The sequence below is a fragment of the Vidua chalybeata genome, chromosome 9 (genome assembly GCF_026979565.1).
Source record: "Vidua chalybeata isolate OUT-0048 chromosome 9, bVidCha1 merged haplotype, whole genome shotgun sequence".
Taxonomy (NCBI): domain Eukaryota; kingdom Metazoa; phylum Chordata; class Aves; order Passeriformes; family Viduidae; genus Vidua; species Vidua chalybeata.
This window is the reverse complement of record NC_071538.1, coordinates 19,520,365-19,546,667: the sequence shown is the minus strand read 5'-3', so window position 1 is coordinate 19,546,667 and position 26,303 is coordinate 19,520,365. Positions and strand designations below refer to the sequence as shown.

The window sequence follows — 26,303 nt, the reverse complement described above, 5'->3', positions numbered from 1 at the left end:
CTTTCAGTAGACAAGTCTTCAGCCAGCAGTTTTTACCATCTCTTGAATATTCTTCACAGGAATTAGAAACATCAGCAAATGCTAATAAATCTCATTATTGATGCATTTATTGAGAGTTGATGCATCAGCAGATGAAGCCTAGAAACCAATCTGCAGAAGCCTAAGAAACACTCCTCATCTGAAAGGACATTCAGAGAGTGGAATTCTATCAGTTTTGAAGTGATGTGGGTAAGGATTTGTACCAGCTTTAGGCAGGGTGAAAATTTGGCTTTGTTTTTAATTTACATTGCTTAAACTTTGTTTCCCAAAAATCCTTTAAGATTCTGTTAATGGCCTGTTTTTTGTGCTGGCAACATCACATGAAAACCAGCTATTTATTCCTTGAGGGTTCTCCCTGCCCCCACCTGATTTGGGAAGAACAGCTGTATGGGGTTTTTTGATTTATATGGAAAGAGGAAACCACCCTGGGCAAAAAGTCTACAGTCAGCAGAAGCAGCACTTTTTCTTCAAAGACTTAAGACACTAGGCTCCCAAATGATTAATGTTTCTAACTCACATTTTTCATGCAGATGTGATTACAGAAGAGAATATGAAGAGGAAATGATTTTTAAAAAATTGTTAGAAATGTATAGATGTATTTTCATAACAAGGCATGAAACAACAGAAACCAATTTTCTGGCTGGTTTTAAAATAATGAAGTCAACAATTACAAACTCAGATGCCAGAGTGTTGTGATGTTAATACCTTGTCACAAAACTAGATATTATGCTTTCCTAGAAAGTTACAATACTTGCCCAACCTGAAAGAAAACAACCAAAGAACAATTTATTATGTAACCACATATTAACATAAATAGCTGAAGTCAGGCTTCACACTTGACAAATGGACAAATACTGTCAAATAGTACAACATTTAGTTTGCATTGCTTTTAGGTATGGAGTATCACAGAGTTCAAGAAATTTTAGAACATCTAGTATGGCTGTGGTACCCAGGTCCCCATTTCCTAGTCTTCTGTAGTACCTTTGGAACTAGACAGGAAGACTTCCAGTCTTCAAGCATTATTTGAATTTGGATAAACAAAATGAGATTGGCATGGGAGAGAGTCTGTTTTGGATTTTAAACACATCATTTTCATGCGTATGATAAATGACAATAAAGAGTTTAAATTACCACACACAAACCAGACATGAAATGATGCAATTAATTTGAACAATCATCTGTGAATATCTATGATAAACCATGATGACATCAGGGATTCTCTCTCCTCTCTCAGTCACAAGGTACACAACTACCTTGGAAAACACTGTTGGCAAAGGAGCAACAAGCTTTAACATCAGGATCTTTAATTGCAGAAAGCTCTTTTAAACTTGTTTCCTAGGTACTTGAACTGAGTACAGCCCCAACAGTACTCAGATGCTGAGAGGCACAAAGAAGCTGGGTTTTGAAAGCACATCCATGCATCTGCCTGTGCCTCTGACTACTTACAAGGTTTTCAACCTTGTCTTCAAAAGCTGCCTTTGGCCTTGTAATTCACTCTTCATTTTTCTTGAACATTCCTGGTTGGGTGAGTTGGGGAGGAGGGAGTATAGAACCAAAGATAGACATAAGCTTACTGCAAAGCTTTGCTCAATAAAACCTGTTGATTGCAGCCTGATTCTCATCTTGTCAGGCACTTTTCCTGCACAAAGTATAAAAAAAAGAAAAAATATCCTCCCCCCCCAGGTTAAGTATATCCTTGCCAGACACATGGGGTAGATGTATCCAAGCTGTCCTATGTGCTGTCAGCAGCACACAACACGTGAGTGCTGCCCTCACACACAGGACAGGGACCTCCATTGCCACCAGGCTCTCAAAGGTGACCCTGAGTAAACACCAAGTTTGATAAACTCCACACTGGAGTGTGATCTCATGTCCCACAACAATACCTGCAAGATAAGACTTGTCCTTTTGAAGGCTTGCAAAGGAACAAAAACTAGCACACTATCTCACAGAGCCAGCTGAGAAAAGGGAGAGACTGAACACAGATGTCATACACTCATACATATTTTTCCACACACTTGGGGGATAAAAAAATAAAAGGACACTGACAAAGAATGTTTGTTGGTGTGGGGAGGGCACTGACATGCTCCTGGTTTTGCTGTTTTAAGGGGAAAACTCCCTGTTTGCCTTACAAAAAAACCCTCAAAAACCTTATTGAAAAGTTTTGTGGAAAACATTTACAGCCATTTTTGCTGACAGTAAAACTCATGTTTCCAACCATCTCTCTGAAGTAGCCTTTAGTATTAACAGATGTCTTGCTGGAATCTGCCTGAGCCAGTGAACTCATTCTGAATGGACACAAAAAAAGTGCAGCATTTTTGCTCTACATAATCTGAACATTAAGTTGCTTTCTCCCAGACTTTATGGATTTGACTTCTATCATGCAATTACTATTTTATCTTCAAGAAGCAAAGACCTCAGATGCAGAGCACATGAGCCTACCAGTCAATGTAATTTACTTTTCCAGATCTATAGGTTAGCTGTAAGTAGTACTGCAGCAAAGTGTGGGAAGTTGGTATATGGTCTGGGTTATAAATAGGAGCCATTTCATTTGGTGGTGTACAGTCCTTGCTTCTAATAGCAGCAGCCTCGATGGCTGCAGCTTTAAGTTCATTAATTCAGTCAGGAGAAGGCACTGAAGATCTAAAGCAGATAATTAGGCCAGAGATAGCCATCACAGCTGTTAATTTAAGCAATTACTGCAATATGTAGTGGTCTATATTTCTGCCTGTACTTTCCTCTGTTCTTTACAGACTGTCTTCACAGATATAAATACACCCCTCCTTCCCTATCGACTGCTTTGCATGATGTTTGCCCATATTTACATCCATTGTTACACACTGCTGTGAGGCAGTCTTGACAAAGCCAGCCTGTAACTGCACAAGTCTCTAGCATTCCTTCTCCTCTTGCCAATTCTCCATGTCATACAACATTTTTAAAGTTATTAAATTCTAAATAAAGGAGATTAAGGATTCCAAATTCTATTCTGTGCTAAAAACAGCAATCAGTAATTGTCAAGACAGTAATAGAGCCTTTAGGCCCTCTAGGCCATTATTCTCTACACTAGCTTTTCTCTTTTTTTGGTAAAGAGACAGTTCATAATATTTTCCAGTAAATGCTGCATCAAACTCAGAGTTCTGGTAGAGTTAGAGCATTCAAATTATCATACCAAATTAGGTATGTTTCTCTTTCAAAACAGAACAAAGTTTTTCATTATTAATACTGAAACTATGTTTGAAATAATACATATATGTATACAACACAGTAGTGAATCATTTCTTAAAACATCAGAGGAATGCAATACCTGTATACTTGAACTATAACCACAATTCCCAAGAATCACCATTTTAACCTATTTTGTTCCCAGATTTTATTTTTTTTTCAATAGGAAGATTATTCTCTGTGCAACTATTTTGACAGTCATATTTATTACAAAAGGTTAATGTCTGCATGCAGCAAATACGAAAATGGATTCAGGATCAGCCTTGTAAGTGTGCAGAAAAGGGGCAGAGAATGTTTATCACAGTATTTTCCATTTTTATGAGGATGCAGTTGGTTATTATGACAAGGTTAAAGGTCTCAAAGCCTTCATTTTTAGGCTACAGGTGTTCTTTGTAGAGTTTTTTTTTTTTAATAAAGAAAATTATTAGTCTTTTAAATTAGCTCTTATTGAAAGTTACCACATCTGTGTTATGTGGTAATGAAGCTGGGGGAGGAGGTCATAGCAGGGGACTTGTGCTTGAAGAAAACATCTGGGTATTGCTTTGACATTCACTAGGAACTTTTTTTATTTTATTAAAAAGTAAGGAAATTATACTGAAATCAATTGCAAGATGCAAACAATAAATAAAATGAAAATACAGCATCTGAAAAAAAAAATTGGTTGGAACAAAAACCACCTTTCCTTTCTATTCCTCCCCTCCCATGAATTCCAGCTGCTGAGATTAATTACGTGGGCAAATGGCAGCATCAGTTAAAAAATGGTTCAACCAATACCTACCACATACACTAGTCATTCTATCTTTCAGAGGAGGAACTACTGTCATTTTAAATAAAGCTTTTTGTTGTATTGCAACTTATTTTGGCTGTCATTCTATTTACTACATCCTAAGGTACAGTGACCTTAGGAAGTCCTCTATATTGGCATTTTTTCCTCCACTTCCCCCAGCTGATAAAAGCAGACACTTTGTTTCCTGTGCACAATTACACCTATCACTTCCATTCACAGGAGAAAGGAAAAGTCTATTTTCAACAAAAGGGGGATTTAAAAGCCATCAAAATCCTCAAGTGGAAGTTGCTGAGTAATTCCATGATGGTTCTTAATTGTCAAGGCTGGTAACTACATATTTAGGAACTGCTGCATTAAGAAACTTGGCAGGGTGACATGATGTTCAGCTCCATAGCACACACAGCCAGGGATGTTTATAGGGCAGTGGTTGCAGTATGCCTCAGAAATCCTAAACAGCAGCATACCTGTGCTCACTGTGTTTTCTTGTTCTAAGTCCTTGTTTACAAATGCAAATGACATTTCTAGTCTACTCAAGTTCTTACACCACTCTCAGCACTGCAGTACCTAAGGGTGTTCCCATACCACAGCAACTGGTTGGTCATTTGTTTCCTCAGGCAGGGAAGCACAAAGGTATAAATCTGCTGTTTTAGTGCCAGTTTTCTGTTCTTACAAATCTTGGCTTTAATATCAAGAACTTTTCAAAGACACCTTCAAGCACTGTGTATAACCCCTACAAACTTAAAACATATCTGGTCACAAAGACCATGCAAGTTCTGAGGACCTCTAAATATATTTGGTTATAGCTGTATGAAATTATTACAGACAAGCTACACTCTAGCTTATCTCTCCCCTCCAAAATCACAATAGCTGCCAATAAAGTTCACAATACTGTATAACAACATGCTCCAGAAAGAAAGCATTCAATGTGAATGTTACATGCAAATATTAAGACAGGACACCAGACTTCTTTTCTTTCCCCTTCCCAATGGGTGTTTTATTTTATAGCATTTGCATTAGGTAATCAACTGAAACAAATAACAGAAAGCTGGCAGCACAGTGAGGAAAAATGGAGATTATTTCTCAAACAGCTGTGACAAAATTGTTTCAAGTTGGAATAGTATTGCACAAATGAATCAATTTACGGAGGGTGAGTGGGAGCAAGCATCTTCAACATGGATTGTGAGGAAAAAAGGCACTATTTAGCTGTGTGTGTGTTTAAAAATAAAAAGGTCATGAAGCACAATCCATGTTTTTCAAAATTACATTCAGTACTGCTTTAGAAATGCTCACAAACCTGTCTCTTTTGCAGAAGCTACGGAAAGCTGCTGATGTAAGTATCAGACAGTACAAATGTACGAACATTTATAATTATGCTCCAGAAAAGTCTCAGGAAGAGAGGCTGTTTCTATAAATACTGCTGCAAAGGTTACACAGTTGCATAGGCTTACAGTAAAGGAAGCATCCATCCAACTAAGCAGCCTTAAACTTCCTTTAAGTTTAATGTCTAGTAGTCATAAAATGTGCTCTAATTTTGAAGAGCTAGATTGGCAGTGCACTTGAATCAGGCTTTTTCATTGACTGCTTAAGCAGCACAGTTCAGACAGTGTCATCCACACACCTTTTTGTCACATACACCTTTAAGTATACATATACACATTAAGCCAGGTAAGCTTAATGGTAAATTTTAACAGAAGTGTAAAAGAAAATAACTGAATTTTCCCCCAGTATAAGATAGAATTACTCTGAGATTATCAATAAGCGAAAGTTTATTCCAGTAATGTAAAAAGAGCTAGGTATCTTCAGAAAAACTAAATACCCAGAAAAGGCATTTCAAATGATCAGGATGGGCTGGTTCTCCATCTCCTACATTGTATAGCTATAAATTTTAATGTGTGTTTGAAAATGAAGCCATGATCAGCATACCAATAAAAGAGAGACTGCTAGAAAATCTACCCAGAGCAAGCAGGAATGTGCACAGAGGACATTCTGCATCCTAGCCTTGGGTCTGCTTATAGATGCACTAACAAAATAAAAGTGAAATTCTTGTGTGGCTGCAGAATTACTAAGGGAAGGAGCTAAAACCACTGTTGCTCTCCCACCAGCACTGCCCAGAGTATCACAAGTGCCCCAGGCATGCTGTGGGCATGGCTGCGTAGTCACCTGCACAGCAGGACCTCGCACCTTGAGCTCACATCAGGAGTTTAAACAGGGTTAAAGTTCTGCACAAAATCTGGGTGGGACTTTTGTACAGAAAGTACAGAACAGTGTAACAAAATCTACTCTCAATTATATGTAGATATATGAGCATTTCAGCACCTTTCAAATGAACTTAGCCCTGCAAAAAGCCAATCTCACTCCTCTACAGAGAGTACAGTGACTCCAGTTAAAAGATCTGTGTTCAGGAGGCTGCATAACAGTTTACTGATCATACAACCTGCAGAAACAAAAATTCACATATTGCTGCTTTCCTCTATGAGTCATGAAGGGAAAATAAATGAGATAAATCATATTTATATACTGTAAAATATTTTTAATGGCAACAATTTGGATTGTTTCTGTTTCCAAACAGAAGACAAATAGAACAGATTACTAAAAAACTGTAAAGCTCCTTTTCTTAAACTGTCTTTTAGGAAATCCAATTTGATAGTTCAAAATTCAAATTATTCTAAGTTCACAATTGTCCTTAATGGTTGCAGTAGATATAAAAGTAGACAGTCTTGGTTCCTTCTGTGTTCTACAAATGATCACATTTTCTAAGTATATCTGAAATTAGTACCGCTCCTATTGTTGTTAGCATTTCTAAAAAATATTCCTAAAATTCTTGTTTGTCTCAACCTTCACAGTTCACATCAAAGAACAGGAAATGATATCTGATTAAATAAAATGTGTTATCTTACATGAACTATGAAAAATATATTGCTCTTTTAAAAGTAAAAAAAATTGCATTGTTTTATTGGTTTTGTTATTGGAGTCTTGTAATTAAGAAATTCAAAATCCTGGAAGGAAAAAAAACCATAACTTTCAAAACTGCTTACAGAATAGAAGTTTCTGTAGACCTTACTGAAATCAGTAGTTTTGTCTATTGTTTTCTTGTCTACATACCTACTTAGATGAATATTTTGCATTTTCACTTAGCAAGCTCTTCAGCTCTCTTAGAGGTGCTCTGCTGAAAATTCTGAAGGAGATTAAAGAAGATAAACTAATCTGAATTAGAACAACATAGTAAAAAAATCTAACATAAAACTATCACTGAGCAGAAATCTTTCCTGGGATTATAAATATTTATTTTACTTTGAGAAAAAGTGTCTGCTTTTTCAATCAAAACTTTTAGATCTCCATTAACTACTTTTTGTGTATGACTCCTCAGTTCCTTTCATTAGCTAGGAAACATGCCTTCATGTGTGACCTAACACATCCTATATCCAAACATGTTGGCATTATTATTGATGTCAACAGACAAGAACAAGAACAGGAAGTCTGATGCATGGTTCATGCTATATAAATGGTAACTTATGAGAAGGAACTTCCCTGATTATTTGGGAAGAACAAAGAGAAATCTATTTTTAAAATCAGAGGGGAAAAATCTAAGAAAACAAAGAAACTGCAAGATGTACTTGATAGTCTCTCATTATCCCCTCTGTAATTGGGCTGTTACTTTTGGCTGCAGACATCCAGTTCACAGACCATTTTCCATTTCCTTTGTTTTCATTACAAGAACAAGTTGGTTAAAGAAACTCCACTCAGTAATTTTAAACTAAACCTTCAGCATCATACCTTAAGAATTGAAACCTTTCCCACCATTCCTTTCTTTGTCTCCTCAGTGCTTTCCCAATCGAATCCTGTGAAAAGCACTTTTAAGAAAAGGCAGGTGGAAGTTGTGTAAATACTCGTATCTTTAAGAAAATTCAATAGGAAAAATTCTTGCAGTACTCCACGGCCATTTGCTATATAATGCAGTGGCCCCAAACATCTGTTCTCAAATTTCAATTTACTTAATTTGCCAGGTGTTTCACATTGTTAATAATTGCAACTCACAAATTTACAACAGTCACGTAAGGCAGTTACATAAATACAATTATGTCAATCAAGTTCACTGCAGCTTTCCCAACCAGACTGCATATGACAATTTTTGTCCTGTTCTCTTACCCTAATAAAAGGATGAAGACTACTTTTCTGAAAAGAGAATCCCTGGAAAACATTCTGGTATTGAAGTCAGAGAGGTCACTGAAGTGTGTTTCAGCAATGTCCAACAGTTAACTCAACCAGGAAGTAGATGTGATGTTTTTCACTTCACATGTAACAGAACCGGTGCAAAAAACCCCACTCTAAACTAGTTACTTTAAACCTTTTGGTCCAAATACATAAAATAAGCAGTATTTACAGCATTTCACTCATTTTGTAAATGCAATGCTTTAAAACACATTATAAAGCACCTCAGTAAAAATATTCTACAGATAAAAGTATTGAAGTAGTAGGAAAACCCTAGCCATACCACAGCTCACTAGGAGAGTCATAATATGGATTCACCAATACCTCAGTTTACAATTATTACAAAGAATCCATGGAGAAACTTACTGAATTTACAATTTTTATACCACTGTGTAAGGATCAACTAGAACTGCAGACAATACCAAATTTCTTTCCCAACCTCAGTCAGTGGTGGTGGTGATCAAAAAAAACAAAAATAAAAACCCCACTGCTCTGATTCTTTAACTTTTTACAATATTAACGTGAAAATGACATTTGAACACTAATGAGTAGTTGTAATTTTTTAATAAAACCACATATATAAATATGGGCAATTCCAGCAGCAGCATTTCTCAGCAGAACATTATTAACCATCCCAATTAATATCATGTGACATGATTCACTAAAACAAAGCACAGATGTCAACCAGTTATTAGGACTACTCATACTGTATACAACCAAAATTTCCATGTTGAAACCTGGGGAAAAATGATTTCCTCTTCACAGAAGTATAAATGAAAATAAATTGCTCTGAAAATTAAAAATAGCATCAACAGAAGTGTTTTTTTGTTTATATTTTCAAATAGAACTGCTGTGTATTAATTGCTCTGAATTACAGTGTAGATTTCTTCAGGTTAAGGATATTGACTCCCACTGAAAATATTAGTTAGATAAAAGAAATGAAGCCTTTGCTTCTGGATTACCAACACAGCTATATCCAAAGCCCTGGAGGTGATCCACAACCCACTTTTCTCGTATAAAGAAATGTCTTGGAGGTCTACAAGCAATCTAGTTTCCATGGCTGAGGACTAAGATGATGATGTGGCCAAAGATTTAGGTCCATAAATCTAACAGTATAGCATTCTTAGTTTGATTTAGGGTAAATCTTTTCATAGAAAAAGTTTTGAGCCAGAATATACAATTCTCCATCTTTTTCCCGAACTGCATGTGCTCTGACAAACTGAAATTGCTCCAGTGCAAATTCATAGAACTCATTCTCCATTTTCCAGATTTCAGACTGCTGTAGCTTGGCAATAGTTTCTTTTGTAGGCAGTTTTTTCTCAGTTGTTTTCCTAAGATGCGACTTCTTTCCTAAATGCAAAATGAAAGCAATAACTTCACTTTCAAATTCATGTGCTCAAAAAATGTTTACAATCCTTTGTTATTTACAGAGTTTTTATACTCTCAGTGTGTTGACACACTGCATTAGAAGGAGCAGGCTTTAATCCAAAATTTATTAACACAACATGCAGAGTTGGAAAACTGCAGCCTCTCTCACTAAATGTTTATGAATTTTGCATCCATTCTTTCAGTTCTTCCTGTTTGCTCTAATAAACCCAGGGAATCAACATTCATTTAAGGAATAAGATTACTCCATAATATATAATCTACCTGGAGCAAAACTGGTCTTTCAAAATTAAATTATTTAGAAGTTAATCTGGTATCAAATGTTAAGAATTTTAGAAACTGTAGAAACTTCTTTCATAGAATCATAGAAACATTTAGGTTGGAAAAGACATTTAAAGTCATCGAGTCTAACCACAAACCTAACAGTGCCAAGTCCCAGACAGCCATGTCCCCCAGTGCCACACCTACATGTCTTTTAAATACCTCCACCGCTTCTACACATCTTTTAAATACCTCCAGGGAAGGTTATATTCAACTCAGACTACCAAAAACCTTCCTGTTCTGGTGTAGCTCTCTGTAGCTCTCCATAAAAGAGAAAAAAATCTTATTTTCGCATTATTTCAATTGTCTATTTCTAATCAAAATATAATCTCTACTAATAGCATTTAAATCATTATTCTCCCATCTTAATAGGATGCTATATTCTTATCATAAATGATACATAAGCCACATCCCTGTTGCAGAGTTTCTGAGACAAAGATGACCAAAACGATGACCAGATTTTCCCCAAGGAGTGCTGTTGCTTTGTAATTAACTTGTTAATACTGTATATCTAGGCTCTGTACATCAGATCCTTTTTTCCCTCTATTTGCAGTTAGAAGTCCTGCTAAGACTTCTACTGCTAAGATAGATCTTTTATCCTGCTAAGATAGATCTTTTCTTCATTATAAATTGCATGGCCGGCCCCTAGAAACTGAGCTACTTCTCATAGCTAGGAGCCCAGGAAGGTAAACATCTACTTGGCTCTCTGCATCCCTCAGGCTTTATTGCTCAGCAAACCAGGCTGCATTGAGCACAGTTAATTTCAGCAGGGCTTCTAAGGAAATGGAAATCTGCCACATCAGCCACTTTAAAAAACTGAAGCCACTGTAAAACCTTAAAAAAAAATTCTGTTACAAACACATCACAATGTTACATGCAGTATACCTATACACCTACCTTTACCCCAGCCTTAAATATTTATCATTTGTGTAAAGCAGAAGGATACTTGGACTAGCATCACCCCTGAGAGAGAAAGAGAGAAAGAGAGAGAGAAAGAGAGGAAGAAAGAGAGAGAGAGGAAGAAAGAAAGAACAGAGAATCTTCAAAAAGGAGTTTCTTCTATAGGAGCATCATCCAGCTGAGAGGCAAACTTGGCAGAGACTCAAAACTATTCATCTAGATCTAAAGAATTCACATTAAAAAAGGCAGTAAGTGGATAAAAAATCCATGGAAATCAACTATTTTAATACCTGTCCGGTACAGTTCTGTGGCACCCCTGAAGAACCGGGGCAAAGCTGCCTCCAATAACATGATAAAGTCTTCAAGCTCTTCAGTAACTCCCACTAGGAAGTACTCATTAATCAGATTGTATTTGGCTTGTTCCAAAGCCCATCTGCTTCCCACATTCCTAAAATGACAGAGAACAATTATATCAAGTTCTGATGTCAGCCAACAATCCTTAGTCCCTAGATGGAGATTACTTCACAACAGAACATTTGTGTAGGAAAGGCAAGACTTATTCCAAGTTATAACTATTCCTAACTTCATTTCCCTTTCCAGTTCCTCTTACCTAAAAATGTGACTCCTCTACTTAGAAAATAGTCTAAACAAAAATACCCAGTGTGTGTGTATGATTAATGCTTCTATTCAAGCAATTTTTCGAGGATTTACACTGTAATATTAATAATCTGTCTCTACTTTCACATTAGATACCAGAAATCTGGCAAGAACATACCTTCCCTTTTGCACCTTCTTTCTTTCTCTGCTTCTCCACATGGCCAGAGAGTAGATAGGTCTGAACAACAGGCACTGAAAGAAGAGCTCCTAAGTGGCCATTTACTTTGCTTGTGTTTGAATGAACAAAACCTTTAACAAATAATTGCCCTTGCTATCACTCAGAGTCTTTCAAAAACTCTATGATTTTTTGGTTGGTTTTTTTTTGTTTTGTTTTTTTTTTTTTTTTTTTTTTTTTTTTTTTTTTTTTTTTTTTTGGTTTTTTTTTTTTTGCTAAAGAGTTTTTTAAGTCTTTGCCATTATTATAAAATATTTTGCATTGACAGATGGACACTATTTGCTTTTGTTTCAGTTTCTGCTAAGTAGCATTGACTACTGGCTATCTGGTAAATGTTTAAAAGCATAAATTTATCCTGATCTCAATTATTGTGTACTCCCCAGGAACTTTAGGAGCTTGAACTAAAATATCTTCATTCTAAGAGAAGGATACTTTAGTCTGACATAGAGAAAAATGTCAAAACTCTCAGTCTGCAAAAATGATTTTTGAAATTGAAAACATGTTTTCCCTCACAGGACTGCTGATACAATATTGTAACATACTGCTAGTTTAAAGAGCTGCAAAACTGTTTCTGTAAATTCATCTTCAACAGAAAACACATTACTCAAGTATCCACTGCTTCACTCTGTTCAGTCCCTCACACTTTTATCAACTGGACTACATACTGAAATTTGTTAAAGTTGAGATTTCAGCACTGATGTACTTGACGAACAAGCCACATTTATCTCCCTACCAGCATTCTGAGCTGTGGCCACAGAAGAATGGAATTTGAAGCCAAAGTTTCTCTGGAGCACAGTCGGAACCTCCAGCTGCCACACATTCATCAAAGGTCTGGAACAAAGACAAAATTGAGCTGAGCTTTAAAATCTCATATATGTATCAAACATCTCAAACTGATTAGTTGTTAAATGTTGTGGGGACAGAAAAACACATATATGATGGTCTAGAAAAAAAAATTTCAAGCCTTGCTTTCACAGTGTTATTAGGATGATCTACTGTCTCAGCTAAATAGTACTTGGACACTCCTTTATGGTTACAACTAATGAACAATTGATCATACCTGATACATTGATATACCTTTGATATAACTGTAGCAAAGGCTATTTGTCAAAACTAGCAAAAATAGTCAGTAAGTGTTGGTATAATTATTTTTCCCTATAAATGAAGTTACTGAAGATACAGCATCAAATGCCCTAAGGAATTGTGTGATCCTGCAACAGCTGGATCTTTTTTAACACAGAACATTGTGCATTTTGTGTTTTAGATTAAACAAGCTTCTATTACATTTGAATAATGACAAATAACTGCCATTTCAGAGGCTAATTTTGTTTTGGCAATCAAAAGAACTGAAAAGAAGTTGTTCACAGCGTAACAGAATATTCCATACAATATTGCTCTCTACCTGGATACACAGCTGTAGTAACAGAATTTCAACTGCAGTAACACAGTTACAACAGGAACTCCATTAGTACTGGAAGGGATTTGTAAATGCTTTACTGTGTCACCATAAAGGAAGTATTTATGATATTTCTAATCAAGATATAAGGCCTGTATTTAAAAAAAATAATAGATCCCATAGACAACTTTTTAGATTGCTTCTTCAGTATAATTACAAGTTTCTGTTCAAAGCAACTATGTAAAAACATGTTTGTGTAATTATTTGGAGTTAAGAACAAGGACAACATAATTTGCTTCTATTTTGAGGTGAAGTTTATGAGATAATCTGAAAAAATTATTGATACTATGCCAAAGCAGGGAGTAAACTGTGGTGCCTTAGTTCACATTGAACTCTGAGTTTAGACTAGCTTGTACATGTCGCACATCATAGATAAAAATGCAGCTTAAGTAGGGAAACAAGACATTGGTATGCTTTCCCTAGCATAGTTCTCTAGGGAAATTCTCCACTCATCTATTGTTAAATGCACCTCCTAAATTATGAATGTTTATACTAAAAATGAACTGGCATCTGTGCAAAGAAGGATTTCTTTGCTTATACCTGCAGGTTATTTTACAATTAATAAGCAAGAGGAAGCAAGCCATTTTCTAAGTAAGCTGAAATAGGACAGACTTCCTTCCCCACTTCCTCTTATGCACCTACCTTGGCTGCTCCATCCAGAGATTTTATTATAATAAACCCTTGCCTCTACAGACTCTGCATTTGGAGCCAAGTTAACTATGACTGAAAGCACAGGGATACAGAAAACAACCTAGTTTAGAATTCTTCTATATAAATGCCGTGGTATGGACTAGGAGGGGACAGGAGTATAAAATATGTTGAGATTCCTTTCCACTAATAAAGGAACAACTGAGTTTCACTAGAGGTAATTTCTCATCTTCCCTACTTTTCAACTGAAGAGCTTTTCATTAATCTATTGTAACACATACTAGAATAAAGACACTGCAATTGGCTCAATCAATTTTTGAGCTTACTGAATTTTTTAACTAATATATGCAAAACTTACATCATCTATACATGGACAGTTCTCCAGGGACACTTTGGAAAAATAGTAGTACCTGATTTACATGAAAGAAGCCAGAAGCTTGATACAGTAAATCAATTTCACTTCAAATGAAATGCTTACAGAACATGTTAAATCTGTACAACAACAACTAAGTCTCTCAGACCTAAAGAAAGTGGTATCGTAGTGACAAAATGTAAAAAGCACCTTTAACAGAAAAGCATAAAATTAATAACGCAATGCATTGCAAGCATTATAAACAGAAATGCATATGACCTTTTTCCCAGCAAATCAAAGCTTACAGTGCAGTCTACCAAGCAGCAACACTAAGGATTTCTGGCATGTTTCCCAGTGACTACCTAACCAGGTCGTTTGGATTATAATTCAAAATGTAAAAAAACACTGTTAAATTTCACTCTTTTTAGTAAGTTGTATGTCCTAGAAACATCTCAGACTTAGCAGCATGCTCAGCTTTCCAAGTGACTGATCTCCAGCAGGAAAGAGGAAGACAGGCTACAAAATAAGAGATTCTATCTCTCTTTTTTAAAATGCCTTTATGATTTCATATCACATCACCTGTTCATCTGTTTAGCCAGTTCTATAAAGACAATTTTTAAGCTTAATTACAATTTATTCTTGAAGCTTTCTTTTTCCTATGCTGCTGTGCTTCAGGATACCTGGACAAACTGAAATGCAGTAACTGAAGATGGCGCTAAAGCCTAAATAACAGAGGACCAGTTAGTTCCCAACTGGAAAGAAAAGAGGAATGCTTTGCTCCAAGTAGTTAAAAATCATTATTTGAATGGGGGCAGCACACAAAATGATTATTAAACTCACGATTATTAGTTATTATGGTGTTTATATATTAAGCTGTATATTTTGTGTGACTTTTGCTTGTTTTTTCAATGTCTTTTGGTACCCACACAGCACTACACTAAATTGTCAACGTTACAGAAAAACAGCATCAGCTTAAGGAAATATCATCACTGAAACTGCATAAAGTGTTTGGCTCTGTAAAGTACAAAAATTCATTACATTTTATAGGATTCCACACTGTTCAAGCTACAGTTTTGTAAACCATACTCATATATTAACACCCTGCTTTTCTTCCCAACATGCCCAGAAAGGTCATGCTGCAAACCATTACAGTGGATGTATAGATTCTTTCTGGAACAAATCCATTATGGAGCCTGAATGATGTTGTTATCCTGAAACTGTAGTAGTAGTCAATGTTTGAATGTGCTAACATGAACTTGTCTACAGCCACCTAAGACATGAGGAGGAAGTACAGAAATTTATGTGTCATACTCCACAGTTTCCAAAAAGACATTGCAACGTTTACATTATAAAAAAATAAACTGGGTTGCTAATTATATGAAAATAATCAACAAAGCCAAAGAATCAGCAGTTCTACAGCTTTTGCTGAAAAGATATGTCTCAGTCTTCAACAAGAAAAGATGTAGCCTTCTTACATAGCAGGATAAGTCTAATCTGATAATTATAATTCTGGATACCTAAACAATTAAAAAAATATTTTCTTTTAATTTTTCAACAAATTGCAACATACAATTTATAAGAGTACAGAGAACCTACCAATGTCATGCTCTGCTCCAGTATGGACAAGAAATGGAGAATACAACTTACAAAGCCACCACTATCACCAAGGTTGATAAAAAAATGATTTGGCTTTTTTCAGGGCATTTTTAAAATAGTTTTCAGATTCATTTTAGTAAGTTCAGCATATTATTAGGTGTACTTTACCTTTTTATCCCCCTGCTTTCGCCTCCGTAGCCCTGGTCTGTAATCATCTCCAAAGCGCAGAAAGTAATAATAAGAAACTAGGCGTTCTATAGGATCTCTTATGACATTTATGTAAATTGGTTTCTTTTTAACACCAAATCTAAAGTAAAAGAGGAAAAAACATCTTTCAAAGGACAAATCAAAGCTTCTCATCTAATACGTAAAAGCCTGTCTTTATTGCTACAACTGAAATCCATACACAGAATACATGATACTGAGAGGAAGTTTAATGATCACTTCTTTTCATCCTCATATCCAGTGCATTGCATGGATGTGAAAGTAAGTTCAATTTCAGTCCGCCTAAGATTATGATTTTAGGGATTTATTATTAAAGAAACAAACAAAACAGACATATTGTCACACAAATAATACTAAAAATGTTTACATAACCATCCTGACTCTAGAAATGCCTTAACTAGTTTAGCAGCCATATACATGTTTATAATAAGTACAAGGAAGTTTGATATTGAGTTCCTGCCCTTGTGAACTGGGCTTTGCAATGCTGTGAGTGGTTTTCCTGGCAGGTCTCCAGGAAATGCTAATGTCAGAGACATTAACTCTAACAGCAGGAAGACAGAGCTCAGAGCCTATCCATTGCCTGGGTTGAATGCATACAGCTGTGCTTATTAAATATAAGTCTAAGACAGAAAAGTTAATATGGTTACAGATGCTATCTAAATATATTAAATTTTTCCATAGACATTTACCCTAAGCAAATTTTGATGCACTCCACTACAAATGGAAGCCTGATGAAATGAGGTGCTAAGCTCATACACAGGAGAAAAATTTAAACCACCAAACTATTTTGTGCAAATGCTACCTTTCAGTGATCTGTGTTCAAGTCAGCTTTTACAATACATTTCTCATTTTTTCCCCCATTTGAAACATGCTATAGCAAACAATTATCGTATCCAAATATTAAAGAGTTTATATCACAATGTGTCACAATTCCAAGTGTGTCAAGTGCCCTTAAGTAAAGCTAGAAGCTGGAAAAAAAAGTTCTGTTCCTATGCAAACTGGGAAAGCGTTCTCTATCAAAAGAGGGCCATTCTTGCTCCTAGCTTGGCTAAAACAGAGCACTCATAGTTTTAAGATGCGGTACCATGATTTTTAAAAGGGTAAATTTTACTACCAGATACTGTGCAAATGAGGAATGTTAAGTTGAAAAGCTGAAGAACAGAAATGTAGCAAAAGCAGCAGAAAGGAGGAAGTTAGGAAAAAACAATTAACAGGCATTGCTTTTTGCCAAAAACAAGCACTACAGAGAGAGAAATTGTTAAAGGCTACAGAAAGAGCAATTGATTCTCCAGTGCTGCCAGTAGAGTACCAATGATTCAGACTGGAGCACTCTAAGGCAGAATTGCTGACATCTGTCTGCATGCCAGCTCTGACTTCCCAGAGTCTGCAGAGTAGAGAGGGTGTGAACACTTCAACCATTCTGATGCAAAGTCCAGGCTTTGAACTTCAGCCTCTTTAAGCTCCACTGAAGTGCATGAGACATGCACTGTTCCCTTGCACAGGCTACTGCAAATGCTGAGGAAGCTGTAACAAACATTTCCATACAGCAGCAGACCGAACCAATGAACAGCACATATCTGTGGGTTAAATGCAGATGTCCAAGTCCTGAGAAATGCCTGTGCTGGATTGTACAATAGCCTGCATTTGCACATGAGCTTGAAGAACTAGCTTCAGTTCCAGCAACATAAACCTACTGGTAACATAAGTTATTACTGTAACTTTATTAATAATGATAATGAATTGGCAATTGCATTGTCAAAGAACTTTTTTTCCCAACTATTTACCAGAGAAAATAGAGAGTAAGTGGATAAGAAATTTTAAAGACAAAAAGAAAAGTGAAAAAATTTAAACTTTTATTAGCACAATTTCTACATGGATGGATTACAATAACCTGTCCTCAATACTGTGAGTTATCGATGGAATCCAGTACTTTAATTTTCAGCATATTTTAAGAGGTATTTCTGATATTTGACAGAGGACCTAAGTCTGATGTCCATGTATAAGGAAGCACTGACTCTTCTGAAATATTTTACACGTCTTAACTATAAGAATGTTCATTACAAGAACATACCTCACAGCCTTAAAGGTGTGGGCCTTGCCAAGCACAACCAGCGTATTCGAGATATTATTTTAATAATGAAAACCCAAAGAATGAGAAAGCAAGCTGTTGTGGGGAAAAAAAAAAATCACTCAGGTGAAAGGATAACAAACAACAAAGACAAGGATAACACAGTCCCGGAGGGAAGATGCAGATGAAAGAAATCTGTGAAATTGCTTAGATGCTTTCTAGATCTAAAATATTTTAGTTTTAAGAGTTCCAGTATCTGAAAATGTTTTCAGCTTTATGAACTAATGTATAAAATAACATTCAGCATTTCTGCACAAGAAAGCTGTTGCTCAGTTCAAGTGTTTATTAAGGTTGCAGCATTTTAATTTTAAAAAGGCAGAAAGGAAACTAGTGAATTTTGATATATTTTATTTGATTGACTGATTTGTCAGTAACTTTTTTGCCTGTTACTTTTTGTAAACTTGGTGCCACTGGTCATTTTCAGCTACTACTGTAGCTTTTAGCATTTTCTGATAATGTACTATATTGGGAATCTGCACAGGTCTCACTTCCCCATCTCATTCTTTGTAATAAAAAGTCCAAATTAAAAATCAGTGTACATGATAGAATGAGTAATTAAAAGGAATGACTAAACAAAAGGAATTATTACATACAAAAAAGAATTTAAATAAATACTTTAATGCACAGAAACATAGAAACACTGAGTGACCATCAGCAAAAGGTAAAAGTAGTGGTTACCATCATTTGTGCAGTCATATGTAATGAGATCTGAAAATTCCACTTTCAATTTTAAATAGTTTTCTACATGCTCCAAGTGCAAGATGCAGCACTGCCTAGTAAGCATCTTAAGCAAAACTGACTTGTCAGTTCAAGGGGAAGTTTCATAAGACTGAGCTACTGAGGATACCAGCTTTAGATCCAGAAGCAAAAAATAAGACAAGAAAAGAAACATATGAAAGTGGGAATAAAGATATGATCCTGAACCTTTGAAGTCAGTGGGACGATTTTTAAGATATTTTATTTAATTTAATTTTAGAAGTAGCAGCATTTAACTCCACAAGAATTATTTCAATGCTTTTTCTAGCAAATCAAACTATTATAGACCAGAAAACTACTTCAAAAGATAACTTTTCATATTTTGATAAAGTGTAAAGGGATACTAAGGTAGAGAAGAATTAAGCAACTTAAGAGGCAGGTGGTGTTACTCTTTATATGAAGCATTTTTGAGAACGGGTACATTAAACTTCTCCAAATGGGAAGCCAACCCTAAACCAGAACTGACAGTGTTTCAGAGAAAAGCCATGATTTTCAGCAAAACAAGCTTGGAATTTAGACAAAGAACACTAATCCCAGTATATGAACGGTTTCTTTTTTAAATGAGCCTCTGCTCCATTTTATCAAGCAAGAAAACAAGAGAAATCGGTGAAGATCACCCCCCAGTTCTGGCCACCTGGGAACGCCAGGGCGCGGGTTTTGCCCGAACTGCAGTTGCCGGGCTGCGAGCGCTAGAGGGCGCCGGCAGCCCGGCCGGAGCCCGTGGCGCTCCGCAGGTACCGCCGCGGAACGTACTTGGCGAAGTCCAGGTACGAGACATGGCCGTGGTAAAATCCCGGCTTCATCTCCTTCCACGAAGTCACGTTCTTCACAAATCGCACCTGTGAAAGTGGGCACAAAAAGTGTTTCTGTACGGCTCATTACATTTACACCCATACACGGTGTTTCCTGGCTTTTAATCTTATAATGCATTAGATTAAAAAGTCTATGTTGAGTATTATAAAAAATTGAGCCCCCTAGAATAGACTTTCCTGCAGCATACAGATGACTGATTTTAGGTCATCAGAATTTAATGATCAGAAACTAACAAAAGCAGAACACAGCAATCAGAAGGACAGTCCAAGGAAACCTATCACAAAAACATCAGCAAAACAAACATTTGTATTTTTGTCCGTCTGTTTTATTTGTAATTGGAAAGGAATGCAGAATTCTTTCTGTAGAAATGCAAGTACATATTTTATAGAATTGTCTGATCTGTATTCAGTCCCTCAAGTAAAAGTGTACCAGATTTACAGCAGCCTGTTCTTAGACCTATTTTACTGGGTAAATTTCCTCCTCCATCCCAAAATGCAGTGCACAAGAATCCAGAAGTGTTATAAATGCAGGCAATGTAAATCAGATCTATAGTTTGCTATTTTGAATAGTCACCTTCAGCCTAACATTTCAGTGAAAGTTTCATGCTAAAGCATGAAGTAGCCCTTCAATGTGGGCTGATAGAGCACATTTTGGCAAACCTCACAAAAACAGGAATAGCTTTACATTTCACAGAACAAAATAAAGCACATGCCCCAAACCAGAGAGTATGATCAAATTAAGTGGGACATGCAAATCCTGATGGAGCTTGGCTTTACTAGATGAACAGAGTATTTTAACATCAAAGCACGTAACTGAAAGTTATTCCAGAACTAGTGAATTGGATAATAAAGAGAGGATGATAGATTTGTACTGCCTGAGCTGTCTGACAAAGATATGACATTTCTGAGGCTGCGAATTAAAAGATAGTGTTCTCTGCACAACTGCAATATATTTTCTGTTATACAGAGAAACAGATAACCACGAAGATTCTAAGGTGAGACAAGAGAGACAAAAAAGGAAAGTTTGAGATCTCAAGACAACACACTAACTACCATTCTGTAAGGTCAAGTGTATTGAGAGTGTCCTGAAGCATATTTACTACTTATTGTAACCTACCAGTTGAATATTTTAAGAGGTGAGACTGGGCTGCTACTGTTTCTTCAATTGTGCAAAACTCATGGTCTATGATTTAAGAGGTTGGCAACCTTATTTCTTTAAACACTGGCTCTTGGATTCTCAGATAACAGAAATTTGTACTACTTTTTAGTAACAGGCAACATTAATTTTTTTAGTGTTCAAGTTTCACAGTCCGTGGCATTACAAAATTTAAAGCATATATGGCACATTAAAGTGGTGGCAAATCTAGCTGAAAAGCACTGCACAATGTTACACAATGGCGTTTCATAAACTCCATTGGCTTGCTGTCTGGTTTTGTCCATAGCACAAACTGATAATATGGGACTTTGAATCCAGTTGAAGTACTTTTACCTTTACAGCTACTGAAATAAACCACAATTCCATTGACTCTATCTTTCCAAGATTAATGACAAGATACTTTTAGAGGAGAGCCTCAGCTATAAATACTTTACCTGGCAAAGATATTTCCTAAATACAAAATATCAATCACCTTTCCTTCCTTCACCCAAAACCCCAAAATGTCATGGGTTGGTTGATACAACTCTGCAAGTAAACCAGCTATATTATTTAGGCTGTGCAGTGCAGCCCACATATTAAAGTGTACATTTAGTTTCCATGAATGAGCTTTTTGAAATCTTACATCATTTAGATTTCAGTTTCTAATAGACTTGGACTAGACTTAAGGTAATGTCATGTACAAAATCCCAAGTTTTTTGTTTTAGATCCCCATGCCAGCCATCTGGCATCAAACTGTAGATGTTTCAGTAACCGTTACAAAAATCCTTTATTGCCTTTGTCTTACAGTGTGATTGTCTGCTATGGAAGCAATTTTTATGAACGTATAATGGATAGTCTAGCCTCTTAACACCAGCCAAGCTAAGAGAAGGCTAGGAAGGTTTTATAACACACCTGTGACATTGACATCTGTCTTAAGATGGACCTGCAACATGCTGAGCCCCTGAGAACTATAGTTTTAACACCTAAAACTAGCCTGCAGGCAAGATGATATTTTTTTTTTCTCCCACAATTTGCAGCATTCCAAAAGCCAGAATTGTTCCAGGTCACGGACTGCCTAATGAGTCTGGATTCACACATTTTAGGTCAGAGATGAATATTGCTCACTGCTTCATACTGTTAAATATGATCAGTTTTACTTTTCTTTTCAGGGCTTAGCAGATACTGTAGCTTTCAAGAAACAGAGCAAACTTCTCCATCTGAGCCCAACTGAATAAAATTTGAGGTGACTTTAAAAGTTCAGAGAGATGTGAATGGAATTCCTGTGAAGTTGTTTCACAGTGCTTTTATATAATCAGCTACAAAGTTGCTTCACAGCCTTCAGTACATGGGAAATCAGCTGAGGTTCACTGAATTAAAAAGCCAGATCAAACGTACTCCAGCAGCATAAGATGTCCTGAAAGGTAAGTTAAACACATTCAGTTTCTAGGACAGTAGGAATTTAAAACAAGTCCTAGTGAGCCAAAAGAGGGAAAAACCCAACCAGCATACCTGGTCTGAGAAAAAGCCATGTGTGCAAACTGAAGTGATGCTGTAAGTTCTGATCTCTGTCCATTAACTGCAACCATCAGTGCCTCTTCTCTAGAGTCTGACTGCACACTCTCACATCAACTCATGCACACAAACACACTCACAGTCACACTCGCAGCCACATGCACACACACACGTGTGCACATGTGTGCAAGAGTGTGTGTGTGTGATTGTGTGTCTAAGTGTATCTGATGGTGTGTGCATGTGGCTGTGCTTGTGTCTCAGTGTGAGAGTGTCTGAGTGTGCAAGAGTGTGTGTGTGTGCTAGTGTGAAAGAATGTGTCTGAGTGTGCATGAGCGTGTCTGAGCTAGCTCTGAACCAGAGGGTCCAGGATGCTGGAAACAGGCAAGCAGCACACCTTTGGCTGCATGCCATGAACAACCACAAGCAAGCTCAAGGCAAGGACAGTTGAGAATCAATTTTGTGAGATGGTGAAAAGATTGAGTTCACCAGTTCAGCCACAGTACAGCCAGACACCTGCCTTGCACTAATAGAAGGAAAAATACAATTGGCACACGTGCAGCACTTGTACTCAGTAGACCATCTAACTCCAAAAGAAAAATTCTTAAATGTTCACAAGCACACAATAGTACTTCCATTTCTAGCAGAGTTGCTGCAGGCTTTTCACTTGTTCCATGTCTGACAGTCACTGAAACCTGCCCTAGCAGAGGAAATAAGTACCACTAAAGCCACTATGACTGTACTGTCCTCTGAGAGACCAACTGTTTTAGAATGCACTTGGAAGCAAGATAATATATTTTCATGCTGCTCTTTTGAGAAAAATTGAGAGAGAAACTGAAGGAGAAAAAAACCCAAGAAACAGAAACCAGCAAGCTGAGGGACTGAAACACTGGATAATTGTAGCATTCCTAACAGTATAGAAAATGTTCTCACACACACTTTTTAAATAATATATCAAGAATACATGCTGTAATGCAGAAGAGTAATTTAATTTTAAGTGTTTTCAATGACAACTTCACCATGTAACAAAAGCAATAAAGTTTGTGTGGCTGGTATGCCATCCTGATAGCTGTAACACAGGCATTCTTGTATGGACAAAACATCACTGCTGAAACACGCAAGCAACAAGTAAAACACAACCAATCGACTACTCTGACTTAATTAAGAAAAGCACACAGGTCAGAAATGCAAAATGGCATTCAGCTTGCTGCAAATAAAAGGCCCAGCCTGGGGAAAGAGGGGCAGCTCCCAGGATCCTGCTGCCAGAGATGCTGCAAAAGAAAGGAGGGCTGCTGGGACAAGTTGCACCTGAAACTAAAATGGGTATTAGGAACTCTAGTCGGATTATCTCAAATCAGATACAGACTATATTTGGAATGGATTTTAAATATCATTTTTTTCATACTGCATTCAAGAAGTAAAGGTTTCACATATGGGCTGAGAACTTAGAATCTGTTACAGAATTACAGTAGTTTGGAAAAAGTACAGCAGAAAAACTGCGCAAAAGAACACTCACTAATTTACAAATTTCTGCCAGGCGCAAAGCAATCTTCACCTTCCTTAGGGAGATTTGCTTTAACAGACAGTATCACTAAGAGAACAATTTTGTCTTTGTGATATGTTTATGTATTTTACTACTGGCACATATACACCTAATGCACCCAAATGAGCTATACTGGTGAAGGTGGCATATGAATTTGCCATGCTAATCCAATACACGCAGAGTAAACATCATCAGCTACCACTCAGCACCCCTGGCATCTCTTGAATTATGCACTATGACTTACAATGGCAAGGTGTTATCTCCATGTATTGAAGATGAATAATTACTTCTGCATCTTTGAACAACTATGCAATACATGAAGTTCTTCATTGTCAGCATCTCCCAGTAAATGGCCACCAAAGAACAGTATCAAGTGTCTAATTAAACTACATTTACCACCTTGGACAAGAGCATAGTATCAAATGAAGACAGGACTGAGAGTATTGTGTACATGCTCAGCACAGACAGATTTTCATTTTTCAATAGATTATTAGAGGGAAGATGAAGAGTTTCTATTTTATAAAACTAAGCCAGCAAAGATCAAATTTTATTTGAATTAACTTCAAACATAAGTAGAAATTTAAGGTAGCCAGTGTTTAATTTATACCTATTCAATTACTAGCTCTCCTATCCTTTAGGACAGACCTCCATTTCAAGAGACACCTTGACATAAACAGAATTTGGTGAGAAGTGCAGTACTAGGTATACCTGACTAGAGTATGATTTTTAATTAATAATTAATAGGCTTAATAAATCTTTTGAGAAATCACACTGCTCTTAGTGCACAGGTCTTTAGTACTTGTTCTGTGCAGTGGACAGGACTATAGTGATGACTACCAGACTTTATAATCAGAGTAATCATGTATGACAGTGCCACCTTGATATAGAGGAAACAATTTTATAGGAGGAAATACTCCACAGTAACATAAGTCGACTATCACAAAACAGATTCCAGTATCACCCAAGTCCTTTATTTCTTCTGCACAGAGATCCCTACCTCAACCTTTCTTCCACACACAGAACTGGAAATGAAGGGCCTTTAGCATCTGCTTCCCCTGCCCCAGTCCAGCTGTGCTGAGCTGCTTCAGCCCGCAGACATGCACTTGGAGGAGCTGGAAGGCTCAGTGCTGACATGCTGCAATGCAGAGCAGCTCCTGCCTCTGCTGCATATCAACTTAAGTGATCAGCATCCAACCGGCAGTAGAGAGCTCAGAAACATTTATTTTACAGGCAGGGATGATGACAGTGATGTTTCAGATATCTAACCTGGATTCTCTGCAAGTGCACTCATGACAGCCAAGGAAATATTAATGAAAATAAACCAATAAACCTACTTCCTCACCCCAGCCTAATAAAAAACACTGCACTGAACCCTCATCATCTTTTTAAAATACAGCAGCCATGATCATTTCTAGTCTGGTACTACAGTGATTTTAGTGAGAACTTTTAATGGATGCAAAGTGACTTGTCCTTTGCAGAGCAAGCTATTGACAAGCACTTTTCTGTATGTTTTTTATCACCTGTGAGACCTGACCAGCCCCAGTACCAAAGACACAAGTCTAGCTCTGACAGCATGGCACAGTGCCTGCACTACTCAGAGAGCAAATTGCCCAAGACTGCATTCACTGCAGATGGAGATGGCAGGCAAGTTGTATTACACAGCCAAAACAGTTCTAAAAACAAAGGTCATTTCTACCCCAGTCATGCCCCTTTTTAGCTTTGTTTTTGTCCAATAAACAGACACCACCTCCAGTAGCCATGCAAAAACTTCAACCTATTAAGAAATAATATTAATTCTCTACAAAAAAATATGAAAACATTGTATTTCATTTATATTGGAATATGTGATGAAGTTAAATACATCAGATCACCAAAGTTTACAATAGCAAACTTTTTTTCCTGTGCTCTTCCCTAGTTTCATAAAGGCATCCCAAATTCAGCAGCTTACCTGGTCTTGCAGAGACATAACAGGGTTATTTTTGGTTGTATTGATATGTAGAACATGGTATTTGTTCTTTGCACAGAGATCATAGGCAATATTTGTGAAGGATGTGCTGGCAGTCTTGGGTACTCTGTTGTAAATAATCACCACATCATCTTCTTCATCCAGTGTCACATCTTGTCGGGGACCATCAACTGTATGACGTTGCTCTATTTCTCTGACTTCATGCCTTGCAATAGCCCTTTCTGTTAAGGAAGAAAAACATAAAATTTCAATGTAAGTCTCAACAGTTCTGAAGTTCAAACTTTAGAACACAATCTGGTGAAAAGCAGTAACTCTTGAGCAATAAAGGAAACACTAGCTGTACTATGTATTTCTGACATATCTGAACAAAACTTCATCAATAAAAATGAAGGAAAGACAGTCCAACACAGAACACAAAGCCTAGAAAACAATATGCTTAAGGAACACAGACCATACTCTGTGACTCACACTGATGTCATTG

At 36.8% G+C, this 26,303-nt stretch overlaps 1 protein-coding gene across 1 annotated transcript in view; it reads right to left on the bottom strand.

Annotated features, from left to right (window-relative positions):
* Positions 1 to 5,012: 5,012 nt before the first annotated feature.
* HS2ST1 (heparan sulfate 2-O-sulfotransferase 1) overlaps positions 5,013 to 26,303 on the bottom strand; it is a 77,388-nt gene continuing 56,097 nt past the window's right edge. The window contains exons 2-7 of the mRNA XM_053950503.1: positions 25,805 to 26,043; positions 19,611 to 19,696; positions 15,917 to 16,055; positions 12,430 to 12,527; positions 11,155 to 11,312; positions 5,013 to 9,607 (exon numbers count right to left, since the gene is read on the bottom strand). Coding sequence (XP_053806478.1) covers positions 9,381 to 9,607; positions 11,155 to 11,312; positions 12,430 to 12,527; positions 15,917 to 16,055; positions 19,611 to 19,696; positions 25,805 to 26,043 — 947 coding nt within the window. The 3' untranslated portion in view covers positions 5,013 to 9,380. The remainder of the gene's footprint in view (positions 9,608 to 11,154; positions 11,313 to 12,429; positions 12,528 to 15,916; positions 16,056 to 19,610; positions 19,697 to 25,804; positions 26,044 to 26,303) is intronic.